At 54.5% G+C, this 14,689-nt stretch overlaps 1 protein-coding gene across 1 annotated transcript in view; it reads right to left on the reverse strand.

Moving 5' to 3' along the window:
* Nucleotides 1-294: 294 nt before the first annotated feature.
* The window catches only part of LRRC15 (leucine rich repeat containing 15), a 30,338-nt gene continuing 15,943 nt past the window's right edge, over nt 295-14,689 (reverse strand). The window contains exon 2 of the mRNA XM_075571117.1: nt 295-3,122. Coding sequence (XP_075427232.1) covers nt 1,345-3,120 — 1,776 coding nt within the window. The 5' untranslated portion in view covers nt 3,121-3,122 and the 3' untranslated portion in view covers nt 295-1,344. The remainder of the gene's footprint in view (nt 3,123-14,689) is intronic.

Raw genomic sequence — 14,689 nt, forward strand, 5'->3', positions numbered from 1 at the left:
CCTCTGCAAATCCAATACAGTTACTAAAAGGTTAAAATACATGATAAATCCCCTTTGTTTCAGACCAGATTGCTGTAATCGGTTTTCTCTTTCCCCCTTTGCATATTAAGAGGACAGGTCAGTGGGTGATATGGCAATTCAGGGGTTCAACGTACTTAAGTATTGAAGTATATAACCTCCCAATTGTATACATCTCTGTGTTAATGTAAAGGTATATGTGCGCGTGTGCAGGGGTAACCATATTTTGCCGTTTTGTTCTGCAGCGAAAATTGGCTTCATAGAAAAATCACTTGGTTGTAATTTATTTTTTATATAAAATGTGTTACCAGGAAGTAATACAGTGAGAGTTACCTCTCGCTCTCACGCATGTCCTGGGCATAGAGCTATGATGACAAATACATTGTTACATTACGTGAGCAGGTTATACATTATATACAAGACATAGCATGCACAGTTAGAGATAATATATATTATGGGCGTATGTAACAGTTACAGACCAGATTAAAATGTGTGACAGCCTTAGATTTGAAAGAACTTAAACTGGCAGTGGCTGTTAGAGTCTCCAGTATACTGTTCCAGTTTTGGGGTGCACGGTAAGAGAAGGAGGAGCGGCCGGATACTTTGCTGAGCCGTGGGACCATGAACAGCATTTTGGAGTCAGATCTCAGATGGTAAGTGCTGCAAGTGGTAGGGGTGAGGAGCTTGTTCAGATAGGTGGGTAGCCGGCCCAGAAAGTATTTGAAGGCAAGACAGGAAAGATGAACTTTGTGCCTAGACTCAAGTGATGACCAATCTAGTTCTTTGAGCATTTCGCAGTGATGTGTGTTGTAGTTGTTACTGGTGTGGTTTTAACAGACTCAGAAAACACAATACTGTACTTCAAATGTTCCACAGTTTTTAAGCTCTATACATTTAAATGAAAATGACTGAACACAAGTAAGCATGTATAAAAAAAGATACATTATAAATAAGTTCAACGCATAACTGGTATACTCATCATTGATATACACTGTATCTACAATGAAAATTCCCAGAGAGTGAGCCCAGTGGGGGATTCATAATGAATCCTTTTCTCACATGGGCGTGTTAACATACTTGGATTTCCTCTTTCTATGCTATTGGCTATGCTGGACTCACGGCGAAATCCTGAACGTTTTGAATAAAGTATAGTGGTACTTTTCATTTTGATTTAATCCCATTTGACTTAACTGTTCTATTCGCTGTCTTTTTGCTGCTAGTCAATAATGTCCAAGATTAATTACATTTCAGACCAAACATCAAAGCCAATTACTTTCCTTGGTTAGGTAGTTAAATGTCTACATATCACAAACATACTCAATTCATTCATGCCTCACTCTGTTGCTTCATTCTCATAAGAACTGCGTGGCTTTTCTTCTTCTTGTTATATAGTATATATGCAATAACAGTGGCAATAAAAGCTATACAACACAAGACTATTATTGCAACAACTACACCTCTTAGTAGATGATTTTCCCTAAGTTCTTTTTCAATGTCATCATTAGAGGGCATAATGGTTGATTCTGTAATGGATTTATCAAAAACATCTTCATTCTGTGATGTTTCCATATGCTTAGAGGTTGTGGTTGCCTGACTTGGTCCTTCAGATGTTGGGAGTATATCAGCACTACTTGTATCAGGTGAAGCTGTGGAATGGGACATCTCTGGGCCTCTGGTAGAAGGCTGAAATGCTAATTGTTGTTCATTTATTTCAGAAATGGGCACGCCCTTGAAAGATGGGTTTGTGCACACAAGCTCACTGAGGTTCCCGAGTTTGTGCTGGTTTTGGGAAATCCACTTCTTGAGAGGAAGGAGACCAAGGTCACATTTCCATGGGTTGTCGAATAACTTCACTTCATTTAGATGCCCCAATGAATCAAAGAAACCCTCTGGAAGATTCTCCAGCGAGTTGTTTTGTAGCTGTATGTTTATCATATTGCCCATGTTTCTAAAGAGAGCTTTAGGAAGATTTCCAATCTTGTTATTGTGGAGGGAAACGTTCTGTAACTTGGGTAAAGCCCTGAAAACATTTCGGTTCAAAGTGGTAAGAGCATTTGTATGAAGTGAAAGCTCAAGAAGTTCATTTAATCCATTGAAGGCATTTGTTGAAATGGAATGTATCGCATTCCTGCTTAGAATTAGCAGCTGTACCTGGGTTAAGTTGCTAAATACATTTTCTGCAAGTTCCTCAAATTGGTTATCATAAAGCCACAGCTCTTTTAGTTTCCGCATTGGCCCAAATACTCCAGCAGAAATCTCTCTGATCACATTTCCATATAACGTAAGCTTGGAGACCTCTGGTAAATTCACAAATGTGCCCGGGTGCAATGTTGTGATCTCATTATTCGATAAGAACACTTTCTGTACATTCTGATTGTTTGAAAAAACATCAACTGATAAACGGCTGATCTTGTTGTTGTGTAATCCAACCTCCTGAAGACTGCTAAGTTTATTCAAGAATCCTTCAGGAATATCCGTGAGTTGATTTTCATACAGTCTCAGAGTTTGAAGCTTAGTTACTTTATGCAGAGCTTGGGAAGGTAGGTGTGTGAGACTGTTTTTCGCTAAATTCAGTTTAAGAAGACCCCTCATCTGGTCAAACGCCCCGTCCGGTATAGAACGCAGACCATTTCCCAACAGCTGAAGGTCTTTTAAACTATTTAGAGGTGTAAACAGTGAAGAATGAATTTGGCTTAGTTGGTTGTTTGATAAAATAAGGGTCTCCAGTTTGCCCAGATCTTCAAACAAAGTACTATATAATTCATGCAGCTTGTTGTTGGACAGACTAAGGTAACGGAGAGAAATGAGGTTGGAGAACGCTTTAGATCCCAGGGTTGAGAGCTCATTTTTTTCAATCCTCAGAATTAGTAATGCGGTCATGTTTTGTAAAACGCCGTTTTGTAGCTCAGTTACTTCAGTATTTATTATCTGCAGGGTTCTGATGTTCTGAGGAATGGAACTGGGAATCTCCGTAATCTCAGGGCCGGAGCAGTCTACTTGTCCAGGTCTGGGGCAATGGCATTCTTCAGGGCACTGTCCAGAAATCAACGGAATAATAAGGGAACAGAAAATGAAGATAATGTGTGATTTCAACTTCATCATGCCTAGAAAGCAAAGAAACACATGTTAGACTGGTATTTTCCTTGTTCTCTTCTGTGATAACTTTGATTGTCTAAATTCCAATAATCACCAGGTACAGAATCAATATCCAAGCTCACATGTTTTAGACATTGGTGAGTAAATAATGTCAGACTACCTTCACATTCACAGCTCTGAACTGACACAGGTAACGTTTCAGGCTGGCAATAAATATTATTACTTGCACTCTTTCCCATGCCCCGCCCTTCTCCTCTCGTCAATGTGAAGTGCTTGGAGCTCGTTCTATTGGCTAAAGAATACAGGCGTGCGACCAACAGTAACAACCACTCCCGGTCCTCACCCCAAACGTTGTAACATCTCCTCAGGGCCACACTGAGCATTGGGGTGTGAGCACCAGATTATATATTTGTAAAACCATCAATTTCCCTAAGAAAGATATACATCCCACGATCAAGACCAGCATCTTTAGCACTTTGTTGGGAAATGGAAGGAGGGACAGTAATAAACGTCTGATGTAAAGGAATATATTTAATCCAGCATGATATAAAATGATGTATTATCAAACAAGCGTTGCCGAAACTTCGTTATATTTCTACTTAATTCATGAACTTCTAGTGAATGACAGAGAACGCTTCACTTATAAAACTAACCGCTGCTTCAGCGAAATCTGTTTGCACTGGATCAGCTTTCATTCCCTTAACCTCTCTACTCCCAGAGAAGCCCGCGACACACTGCAGACCTCCACTCAGCTGCAGAGTTACCCCCAGAGAAGCCCGCGACACACTGCGGACCTCCACTCAGCTGCAGAGTTACCCCCAGAGAAGCCCGCGACAGACTGCGGACCTCCACTCAGCTGCAGAGTTACCCCCAGAGAAGCCCGCGACACACTGCGGACCTCCACTCAGCTGCAGAATTACCCCCAGAGAAGCCCGCGACACACTGCGGACCTCCACTCAGCTGCAGAATTACCCCCAGAGAAGCCCGCGACACACTGCGGACCTGCACTCAGCTGCAGAATTACCCCCAGAGAAGCCCGCGACACACTGCGGACCTCCACTCAGCTGCAGAGTTACCCCCAGAGAAGCCCGCGACAGACTGCGGACCTCCACTCAGCTGCAGAGTTACCCCCAGAGAAGCCCGCGACAGACTGCGGACCTCCACTCAGCTGCAGAGTTACCCCCAGAGAAGCCCGCGACACACTGCGGACCTCCACTCAGCTGCAGAGTTACCCCCAGAGAAGCCCGCGACACACTGCGGACCTCCACTCAGCTGCAGAGTTACCCCCAGAGAAGCCCGCGACACACTGCGGACCTCCACTCAGCTGCAGAGTTACCCCCAGAGAAGCCCGCGACACACTGCGGACCTCCACTCAGCTGCAGAATTACCCCCAGAGAAGCCCGCGACACACTGCGGACCTCCACTCAGCTGCAGAGTTACCCCCAGAGAAGCCCGCGACACACTGCGGACCTCCACTCAGCTGCAGAGTTACCCCCAGAGAAGCCCGCGACACACTGCGGACCTCCACTCAGCAGCAGAATTACCCCCAGAGAAGCCCGCGAAACTGCGGACCTCCACTCAGCTGCAGAATTACCCCCAGAGAAGCCCGCGACACACTGCGGACCTCCACTCAGCTGCAGAGTTACCCCCAGAGAAGCCCGCGACACACTGCGGACCTCCACTCAGCTGCAGAATTACCCCCAGAGAAGCCCGCGACACACTGCGGACCTCCACTCAGCTGCAGAATTACCCCCAGAGAAGCCCGCGACACACTGCGGACCTGCACTCAGCTGCAGAATTACCCCCAGAGAAGCCCGCGACACACTGCGGACCTCCACTCAGCTGCAGAGTTACCCCCAGAGAAGCCCGCGACACACTGCGGACCTCCACTCAGCTGCAGAGTTACCCCCAGAGAAGCCCGCGACACACTGCGGACCTCCACTCAGCTGCAGAGTTACCCCCAGAGAAGCCCGCGACACACTGCGGACTTCCACTCAGCTGCAGAGTTACCCCCAGAGAAGCCCGCGACACACTGCGGACCTCCACTCAGCTGCAGAGTTACCCCCAGAGAAACCCGCGACACACGGCGGACCTCCACTCAGCAGCAGAATTACCCCCAGAGAAGCCCGCGAAACTGCGGACCTCCACTCAGCTGCAGAGTTACCCCCAGAGAAGCCCGCGACACACTGCGGACCTGCACTCAGCTGCAGAATTACCCCCAGAGAAGCCCGCGACACACTGCGGACCTCCACTCAGCTGCAGAATTACCCCCAGAGAAGCCCGCGACACACTGCGGACCTCCACTCAGCTGCAGAGTTACCCCCAGAGAAGCCCGCGACACACTGCGGACCTGCACTCAGCTGCAGAATTACCCCCAGAGAAGCCCGCGACACACTGCGGACCTCCACTCAGCTGCAGAGTTACCCCCAGAGAAGCCCGCGACACACTGCGGACCTCCACTCAGCTGCAGAGTTACCCCCAGAGAAGCCCGCGACACACTGCGGACCTCCACTCAGCTGCAGAGTTACCCCCAGAGAAGCCCGCGACACACTGCGGACCTCCACTCAGCTGCAGAGTTACCCCCAGAGAAGCCCGCGACACACTGCGGACCTCCACTCAGCTGCAGAGTTACCCCCTGGACTTGTGGATCCTTCTCGCAGCTCACCGCTGCTTTGCTCTGAATAGTACAGCTAGCTTTAAATGAGCCCTTTATATCCCCAGCTCTGCGGCTGACAGGCTTTTGGAAACAATATGTATACCACAGAAATGTGATTGCTGGATGTTCTCCTGCAGACTGCGCTGCGGGTGTGCAGAGTAATGCTTTGCAGACTGCGCTGCGGGTGTACAGAGTAATGCTTTGCAGACTGCGCTGCGGGTGTACAGAGTAATGCTTTGCAGACTGCGCTGCGGGTGTACAGAGTAATGCTTTGCAGACTGCGCTGCGGGTGTGCAGAGTAATGCTTTGCAGACTGCGCTGCGGGTGTGCAGAGTAACGCTTTGCAGACTGCGCTGCGGGTGTGCAGAGTAATGCTTTGCAGACTGCGCTGCGGGTGTGCAGAGTAATGCTTTGCAGACTGCGCTGCGGGTGTACAGAGTAATGCTTTGCAGACAGACGGATACTGTCATCTAGTAATATTTTGTAAATGTTCCATAATACACATCTGAAGTGGATTTGAATTGTTCCTTCTGAAATATTGTTTTTATATGTTATATAACTGGCATTTAAACCAGAAGTTCATGTCGGGGGAAGCACTGGGCAAAGAAATACTGGCTTCCCCAGGAGGAGCAGCAACCGGAGGAGGAGCAGCAACCGGAGGAGGAGCAGCAACCGGAGGAGGAGTTAGAGGAGGGAGGAGGAGTTGGCGCTGGAAGAGGAGCGAGAGGAGGGAGGAGCTGGAGCAGAAGGAGGAATTGGCGCGAGAGGAGGAGGAGCTGGCACTGGAGGAGCGAGAGGAGGAGGAGCTGGCACTGGAAGAGCGAGAGGAGGAGGAGTTGGCGCTGGAAGAGGAGCGAGAGGAGGGAGGAGCAGGAGCTGGAAGAGGAGCGAGAGGAGGAGGAGCTGGCGCTTGAGGAGGAGCGAGAGGAGGAGCTGGCGCTGAAAGAGCGAGAGGAGGAGCAGGAGAAGGAGTTGGCGCTGGAAGAGGAGTGAGGGGAAGAGGAGCAGGAGCTGGAGGAGCGAGAGGAGGAGGAGCTGGCGCTGGAGGAGTGAGAGGAGGAGCTGGCGCTGGAGGAGCGAGAGGAGGAGCTGGCGCTTGAGGAGGAGCGAGAGGAGGAGGAGCTGGCACTGGAAGAGCGAGAGGAGGAGCAGGAGCTGGAGGAGGAGCGAGAGGAGGAGCAGGAGCTGGAGGAGGAGCGAGAGGAGGCGCGAGAGGAGGAGGAGCTGGCGCTGGAGGAGGAGCTGGAGGAGGAGCTGGCGCTGCAGGAGGAGCTGGAGCGAGAGGAGGAGGAGCTGGCGCTGGAGGAGGAGAGGAGGAGCTGGCGCTGGAGGAGGAGAGGAGGAGCTGGCGCTGGAGGAGGAGCGAGAGGAGTAGCTGGCGCTCGAGGAGCGAGAGGAGGAGGAGCTGGCGCTGGAGGAGCGAGAGGAGGAGCTGGCGCTGGAGGAGCGAGAGGAGGAGTAGCTGGAACTGGAGGAGCGAGAGGAGGAAGAGCGAGGGGAGGAGGAGCTGGCGCTAGAGGAGTTGGAGCGAGAGGAGGAAGAGCGAGGGGAGGAGGAGCTGGCGCTGGAGGAGCTGGAGCGAGAGGAGGAGGAGCTGGTGCTGGAGGAGCGAGGGGAGGAGGAAGAGCGAGGGGAGGAGGAAGAGCGAGGGGAGGAGGAAGAGCGAGGGGAGGAGGAAGAGCGAGGGGAGGAGGAAGAGCGAGGGGAGGAGGAAGAGCGAGGGGAGGAGGAAGAGCGAGGGGAAGAGGAAGAGCGAGGGGAAGAGGAAGAGCGAGGGGAGGAGGAAGAGCGAGGGGAGGAGGAAGAGCGAGGGGAGGAGGAAGAACGAGGGGAGGAGGAGCTGGCGCTAGAGGAGGAGCTGGAGCGAGAGGAGGAAGAGCGAGGGGAGGAGGAGCTGGCGCTGGAGGAGGAGCTGGCGCTGGAGGAGGAGCTGGCGCTGGAGGAGGAGTTGGTGCTGGAGGAAGAGCGAGAGGAGGAGCTGGCGCTGGAGGAGGAGCTGGCGCTGGAGGAGGAGGAGCTGGCGCTGGAGGAGGAGGAGCTGGTGCTGGAGGAAGAGCGAGGGGAGGAGGAGCTGGCGCTGGAGGAGGAGCTGGCGCTGGAGGAGGAGCAGCTGGTGCTGGAGGAAGAGCGAGGGGAGGAGGAGCTGGCGCTGGAGGAGGAGCTGGCGCTGGAGATACATGAAGCAAATTTTGGAATAGGATCAGTTGTTACTGTATGTCTCAGATCCGAACATCGTTTATCTGCAAACCTGGCATCAAATCCAACAAACTAGGAGCATTGTCTGCACTTCATACCGCCGCTATGGGCTGAAGATGAATGTGCTTGGTGATAATACACAAGATAATACAGTATGGCATCTAGAACCAAATGTTCTTCTCTGTGTTATTGAAAGGAACAGAACTTGTGACAAACTGAATTCTGGGATTTCACCTCACAACAGTTTGATCAACAAGACCAGGAACCGAGCTCCAGGAGATAAACTCCCTCCCACAGGGCTGCCTCCCACAGGGCTGCCTCCCACAGGTCTGCCTCCAACAGGGCTCCCTCCCACAGGGCTCCCTCCCACAGGGCTGGCTCCCACAGGGCTGCCTCCCACAGGGCTGCCTCCCACAGGTCTGCCTCCCACAGGGCTGGCTCCCACAGGGCTCCCTCCCACAGGGCTGGCTCCCACAGGGCTGCCTCCCACAGGTCTGCCTCCCACAGGGCTGCCTCCCACAGGGCTGGCTCCCACAGGGCTCCCTCCCACAGGGCTCCCTCCCACAGGGCTGGCTCCCACAGGGCTCGCTCCCACAGGGCTCCCTTGCCTCCCACAGGGCTCCCTCCCACAGGGCTCCCTCCCACAGGGCTGGCTCCCACAGGGCTGCCTCCCACAGGTCTGCCTCCCACAGGGCTGCCTCCCACAGGGCTGCCTCCCACAGGGCTGGCTCCCACAGGGCTCCCTCCCACAGGGCTCCCTCCCACAGGGCTGGCTCCCACAGGGCTCCCTCCCACAGGGCTCGCTCCCACAGGGCTCCCTTGCCTCCCACAGGGCTCCCTTGCCTCCCACAGGGCTCCCTCCCACAGGGCTCGCTCCCACAGGGCTCGCTCCCACAGGGCTCGCTCCCACAGGGCTCCCTTGCCTCCCACAGGGCTCCCTTGCCTCCCACAGGGCTCCCTTGCCTCCCACAGGGCTCCCTTGCCTCCCACAGGGCTGCCTCCCACAGGGCTCCCTCCCACAGGGCTGCCTCCCACAGGGCTGCCTCCCACAGGGCTGCCTCCCACAGGACTCCCTCTCACAGGGCTGCCTCCCACAGGGCTCCCTCCCACAGGGCTCCCTCCCACAGGGCTGCCTCCCACAGGGCTGCCTCCCACAGGGCTCCCTCCCACAGGGCTCCCTCCCACAGGGCTCCCTCCCACAGGGCTGCCTCCCACAGGGCTCCCTCCCACAGGGCTCCCTCCCACAGGGCTGCCTCCGTGTCTGACTCACGGGGAACTGGGGGATTCAGGGCAGTAACAATAGTTACTCTGAATCACAGAATAAAACATTAGTCTATAAATAAAGTGCGAAGGTCCAGATGTAGCAAAGGGAACGGGTATCAATATGTTTCGGTTTTCAGAACAGGTGCACATATATATTTGTTGACGCCTGCAATACCAATCACTTTTTAAAGAAAAGGGAATTTATATGAAAAAAAAACCTATTTTAATGAGTAATCATTATGTAAATACTGATATTATGAAGTCCAAATAACTTGTACCCAAATGTTTAACAGGTTTAGAATTTCTTGATGTCCGTTACAGAACTTCTTTTGATAAGCTACTTTGAGCACTTAAGTCTAATACATTAATAACATCAATATCGGCTCTAATATACCTGACACACACACACACACACACACACACACACACACACACACACACACACACACACACACACACACACACACACACACACACACAACCAGTGACACACACACACACACACACACACACACACACACACACACACACACACACACACACACACACACACACACAACCAGTGACACACACACACACACAACCAGTGACACACACACACACAGAACCAGTGACACACACACACACACAACCAGTGACACACACACACACAGAACCAGTGACACACACACACACACACACACACAACCAGTGACACACACACACACAGAACCAGTGACACACACACACACACACACACACAACCAGTGACACACACACACACAGAACCAGTGACACACACACACACACAACCAGTGACACACACACACACACAGAACCAGTGACACACACACACACACAACCAGTGACACACACACACACAGAACCAGTGACACACACACACACACACACACACACATCTTGACTGGCAGCAGGGACCTCACTTCCGGCTCTCACTGCTGACACTAACCCCGCCCCCACCCTCTGCAGATAACCCCGCCCTCACCCTCTGCAGATAACCCCGCCCCCACCCCCTGCAGTCAGACCCCGCCCCCACCCTCTGCAGATAACCCCGCCCCCACCCCCTGCAGTCAGACCCCGCCCCCACCCTCTGCAGATAACCCCGCCCCCACCCTCTGCAGATAACCCCGCCCTCACCCTCTGCAGATAACCCCGCCCCCACCCCCTGCAGTCAGACCCCGCCCCCACCCTCTGCAGATAACCCCGCCCCCACCCCCTGCAGTCAGACCCCGCCCCCACCCTCTGCAGATAACCCCGCCCCCACCCCCTGCAGTCAGACCCCGCCCCCACCCTCTGCAGATAACCCCGCCCCCACCCCCTGCAGTCAGACCCCGCCCCCACCCTCTGCAGATAACCCCGCTCCCACCCTCTGCAGCTAACCCCACCCCCACCCTCTGCAGCTAACCCCGCCCCCTCCCTCTGCAGATAACCCCGCCCCCACCCTCTGCAGCTAACCCCGCCCCCACCCTCTGCAGCTAACCCCACCCTCTGCCACTAACCCCGCCCCCACCCTCTGCAGATAACCCCGCCCCCACCCTCTGCAGCTAACCCTGCCCCCTCCCTCTGCAGCTAACCCCGCCCCCTCCCTCTGCAGTTAACCCCGCCCCCTCCCTCTGCAGATAACCCCGCCCCCACCCTCTGCAGCTAACCCCACCCTCTGCCACTAACCCCGCCCCCACCCTCTGCAGATAACCCCGCCCCCACCCTCTGCAGCTAACCCCGCTCCCACCCTCTGCAGATAACCCCGCCCCCACCCTCTGCAGTCAGACCCCGCCTCCAGCCTCTGCAGCTAACCACGCCCCCAGCCTCTGCAGCTAACCACGCCCCCACCCTCTGCAGATAACCCTGCCCCCACCCTCTGCAGCTAGCCCCGCCCCCACCCTCTGCAGCTAACCCCGCCCCCACCCTCTGCATATAACCCCACCCCCACCCTCTGCAGCTAACCCCGCCCCCACCCTCTGCAGCTAACCCCGCCCCCACCCTCTGCAGATATCCCCGCCCCCACCCTCTGCAGATAACCCCACCCTCTGCAGCTAACCCCGCCCCCACCCTCTGCAGCTAACCCCGCCCCCACCCTCTGCAGCTAACCCCGCCCCCACCCTCTGCAGATAACCCCGCCCCCACCCTCTGCAGCTAACCCCGCCCCCACCCTCTGCAGCTAACCCCGCCCCCACCCTCTGCAGCTAACCCTGCCCCCACCCTCTGCAGTCAGACCCCGCCCCCACCCTCTGCAGTCAGACCCCGCCCCCACCCTCTGCAGATAACCCCACCCTCTGCAGCTAACCCCGCCCCCACACTCTGCAGATAACCCCACCCCCACCCTCTGCAGCTAACCCCGCCCCCACACTCTGCAGCTAACCCCGCCTCCACCCTCTACAGTCAGACCCCGCCCCCACCCTCTGCAGCTAACCCCGCCCCACCCTCTGCAGCTAACCCCGCCCCCACCCCCTGCAGTCAGACCCCGCCCCAACATTCTGCAGATAACCCCGCCCCCACCCCCTGCAGTCAGACCCCGCCCCAACATTCTACAGATAACCCCGCCCCCACCCCCTGCAGTCAGACCCCGCCCCCACATTCTGCAGATAACCCCGCCCCCACCCCCTGCAGTCAGACCCCGCCCCCACCCTCTGCAGATAACCCCGCCCCCACCCCCTGCAGTCAGACCCCGCCCCCACATTCTGCAGATAACCCCGCCCCCACCCCCTGCAGTCAGACCCCGCCCCCACCCTCTGCAGATAACCCCGCCCCCACCCTCTGCTGTCAGACCGGCCTCCGCTCTCCTCTCTGCCTGCATTCTGTGCTCTCTGCTGCCCCCCCTGCGCTGATGGCCAAAACTGGAACAGCGACAAAAACCCGGGACACTTTAAAGAATGCGGGGCAGCCGGGACAGCCATTAAAAACCCGGGACCGTCCCGGCTAAACCGGGACAGCTGGTCACCCTACACTGTGTGCTCATTTGCATGTCATTACCCAGAATCCCTGGCTGCAGTGGAAACACTGTATGGTAAGAGATAATGGGGAAGGGCAGGGCTGCAGACCTGGCTGGGACGTGGGAATGTGCCACACGTGGTATTTTTATTTGCTGTCCTTTTTTACCAAATGATTAGATCATAAACTCTTGGCGGCTTTTTCTTAAACTCAGAGAGGACGGCACCGTTACCGGAGATACGGGGATGGCGACGCTGTAAGAGGACGGCACCGTTACCGGAGATACGGGGATGACGACGCTGTAAGAGGACGGCACCGTTACCGGAGATACGGGGATGACGACGCTGTAAGAGGACGGCACCGTTAGCGGAGATACGGGGATGACGACGCTGTAAGAGGACGGCGCCGTTACTGGAGATACGGGGATGACGACGCTGTAAGAGGACGGCGCCGTTAGCGGAGATACGGGGATGACGACGCTGTAAGAGGACGGCGCCGTTACTGGAGATACGGGGATGACGACGCTGTAAGAGGACGGCACCGTTAGCGGAGATACGGGGATGACGACGCTGTAAGAGGACGGCGCCGTTAGCGGAGATACGGGGATGGCGACGCTGTAAGAGGACGGCACCGTTACCGGAGATACGGGGATGACGACGCTGTAAGAGGACGGCACCGTTACCGGAGATACGGGGATGACGACGCTGTAAGAGGACGGCACCGTTACCGGAGATACGGGGATGACGACGCTGTAAGAGGACGGCACCGTTAGCGGAGATACGGGGATGACGACGCTGTAAGAGGACGGCACCGTTACCGGAGATACGGGGATGACGACGCTGTAAGAGGACGGCACCGTTACCGGAGATACGGGGATGACGACGCTGTAAGAGGACGGCACCGTTACCGGAGATACGGGGATGACGACGCTGTAAGAGGACGGCGCCGTTAGCGGAGATGCGGGGATGACGACGCTGTAAGAGGACGGCACCGTTACCGGAGATACGGGGATGACGACGCTGTAAGAGGACGGCACCGTTACCGGAGATACGGGGATGACGACGCTGTAAGAGGACGGCGCCGTTACCGGAGATACGGGGATGACGACGCTGTAAGAGGACGGCGCCGTTACCGGAGATACGGGGATGACGACGCTGTAAGAGGACAGCACCGTTACCGGAGATACGGGGATGACGACGCTGTAAGAGGACGGCACCGTTACCGGAGATACGGGGATGACGACGCTGTAAGAGGACGGCGCCGTTAGCGGAGATACGGGGATGACGACGCTGTAAGAGGACGGCACCGTTACCGGAGATACGGGGATGACGACGCTGTAAGAGGACGGCACCGTTACCGGAGATACGGGGATGACGACGCTGTAAGAGGACGGCACCGTTACCGGAGATACGGGGATGACGACGCTGTAAGAGGACGGCACCGTTACCGGAGATACGGGGATGACGACGCTGTAAGAGGACGGCACCGTTACCGGAGATACGGGGATGACGACGCTGTACCACATATATTTGTTCACTTTTGGCTTCCACTTCACAACCGGCTGTTAATGTTTCTTTTGTAAAAAAAGAAAAAGCTTGTAAAACAAGCCAAGGAAAAAGCGGAGGCGGTGAGTCCCGGCTAGTCACAACCACATGTTCGCACAGCTCATGCTTCCAACATGACTTCATTCCGCCAGCCCTGTTTGTTTTATGCTATAAATAGATACAGATCCGCCCGAACGTTACACGAGGATTACTTGTACGCTGGAGGTGCCGTTCCATACACTGGCGACACACTTTATTCGAGCTCGGCTAGTCCCACGAATTCGGGTATACCCGGGTGTATTGAGGTTTGTGACTGTTTTCTGCCCGAGTGCATGGAGTTATTTTCCAGGCAGGGATTTAAGCATTTTATTCCCGCTGGCTGCAATACTGCACAGTATATATATATATACTGCATTACAATTCATGAATTTATGCCATCTGGTAGACACGCGAAGCATTGCAGCCTATTAAATCCTAATCATTATCATTTAACAGATCAGCCGCCCATCAGCCAGGTATGAACCCAGGCTGGGAAGGCAAACACAACGGGGCTTGTCAGAGGTGAGGAGCGGCGCATTCCAGGTATCTGCCAGGTACATACTGGGTATTTGCTCAAATAAAGTGTGTCGCAGCAGTATATACATTCTTTGTCCAAATCTCTTACTTTTGTTTTAGAGTTGAAAGAAGATTTCCGCTTTTCCTAATGGACGCCATGGTGAATTTTAAAACGGCCTTTGTAATTCAGCCCTGATCACTGCAGCAGCAGAATCGCTCCGTCCCCGTGGGGCATGAGACCGGAATAAAACAACGCGCACTATGTATTCCATGGTGTGGGGGAGACAGCAGGTGCAAAATGTCAAATGTAACAAGTGTCGTGTGCCAAAGCTACTTTAACCTATAGATTTCACCAAGCTTTATGGGCTGGTACTGTATAGAGAAGCTCAGTTTCATTATATATTTCACATATGTTGTTCAGTTCTAGTAGCTG

Source organism: Ascaphus truei, chromosome 14 (genome assembly GCF_040206685.1).
Source record: "Ascaphus truei isolate aAscTru1 chromosome 14, aAscTru1.hap1, whole genome shotgun sequence".
In the NCBI taxonomy this organism is placed as follows: Eukaryota; Metazoa; Chordata; class Amphibia; order Anura; family Ascaphidae; genus Ascaphus; species Ascaphus truei.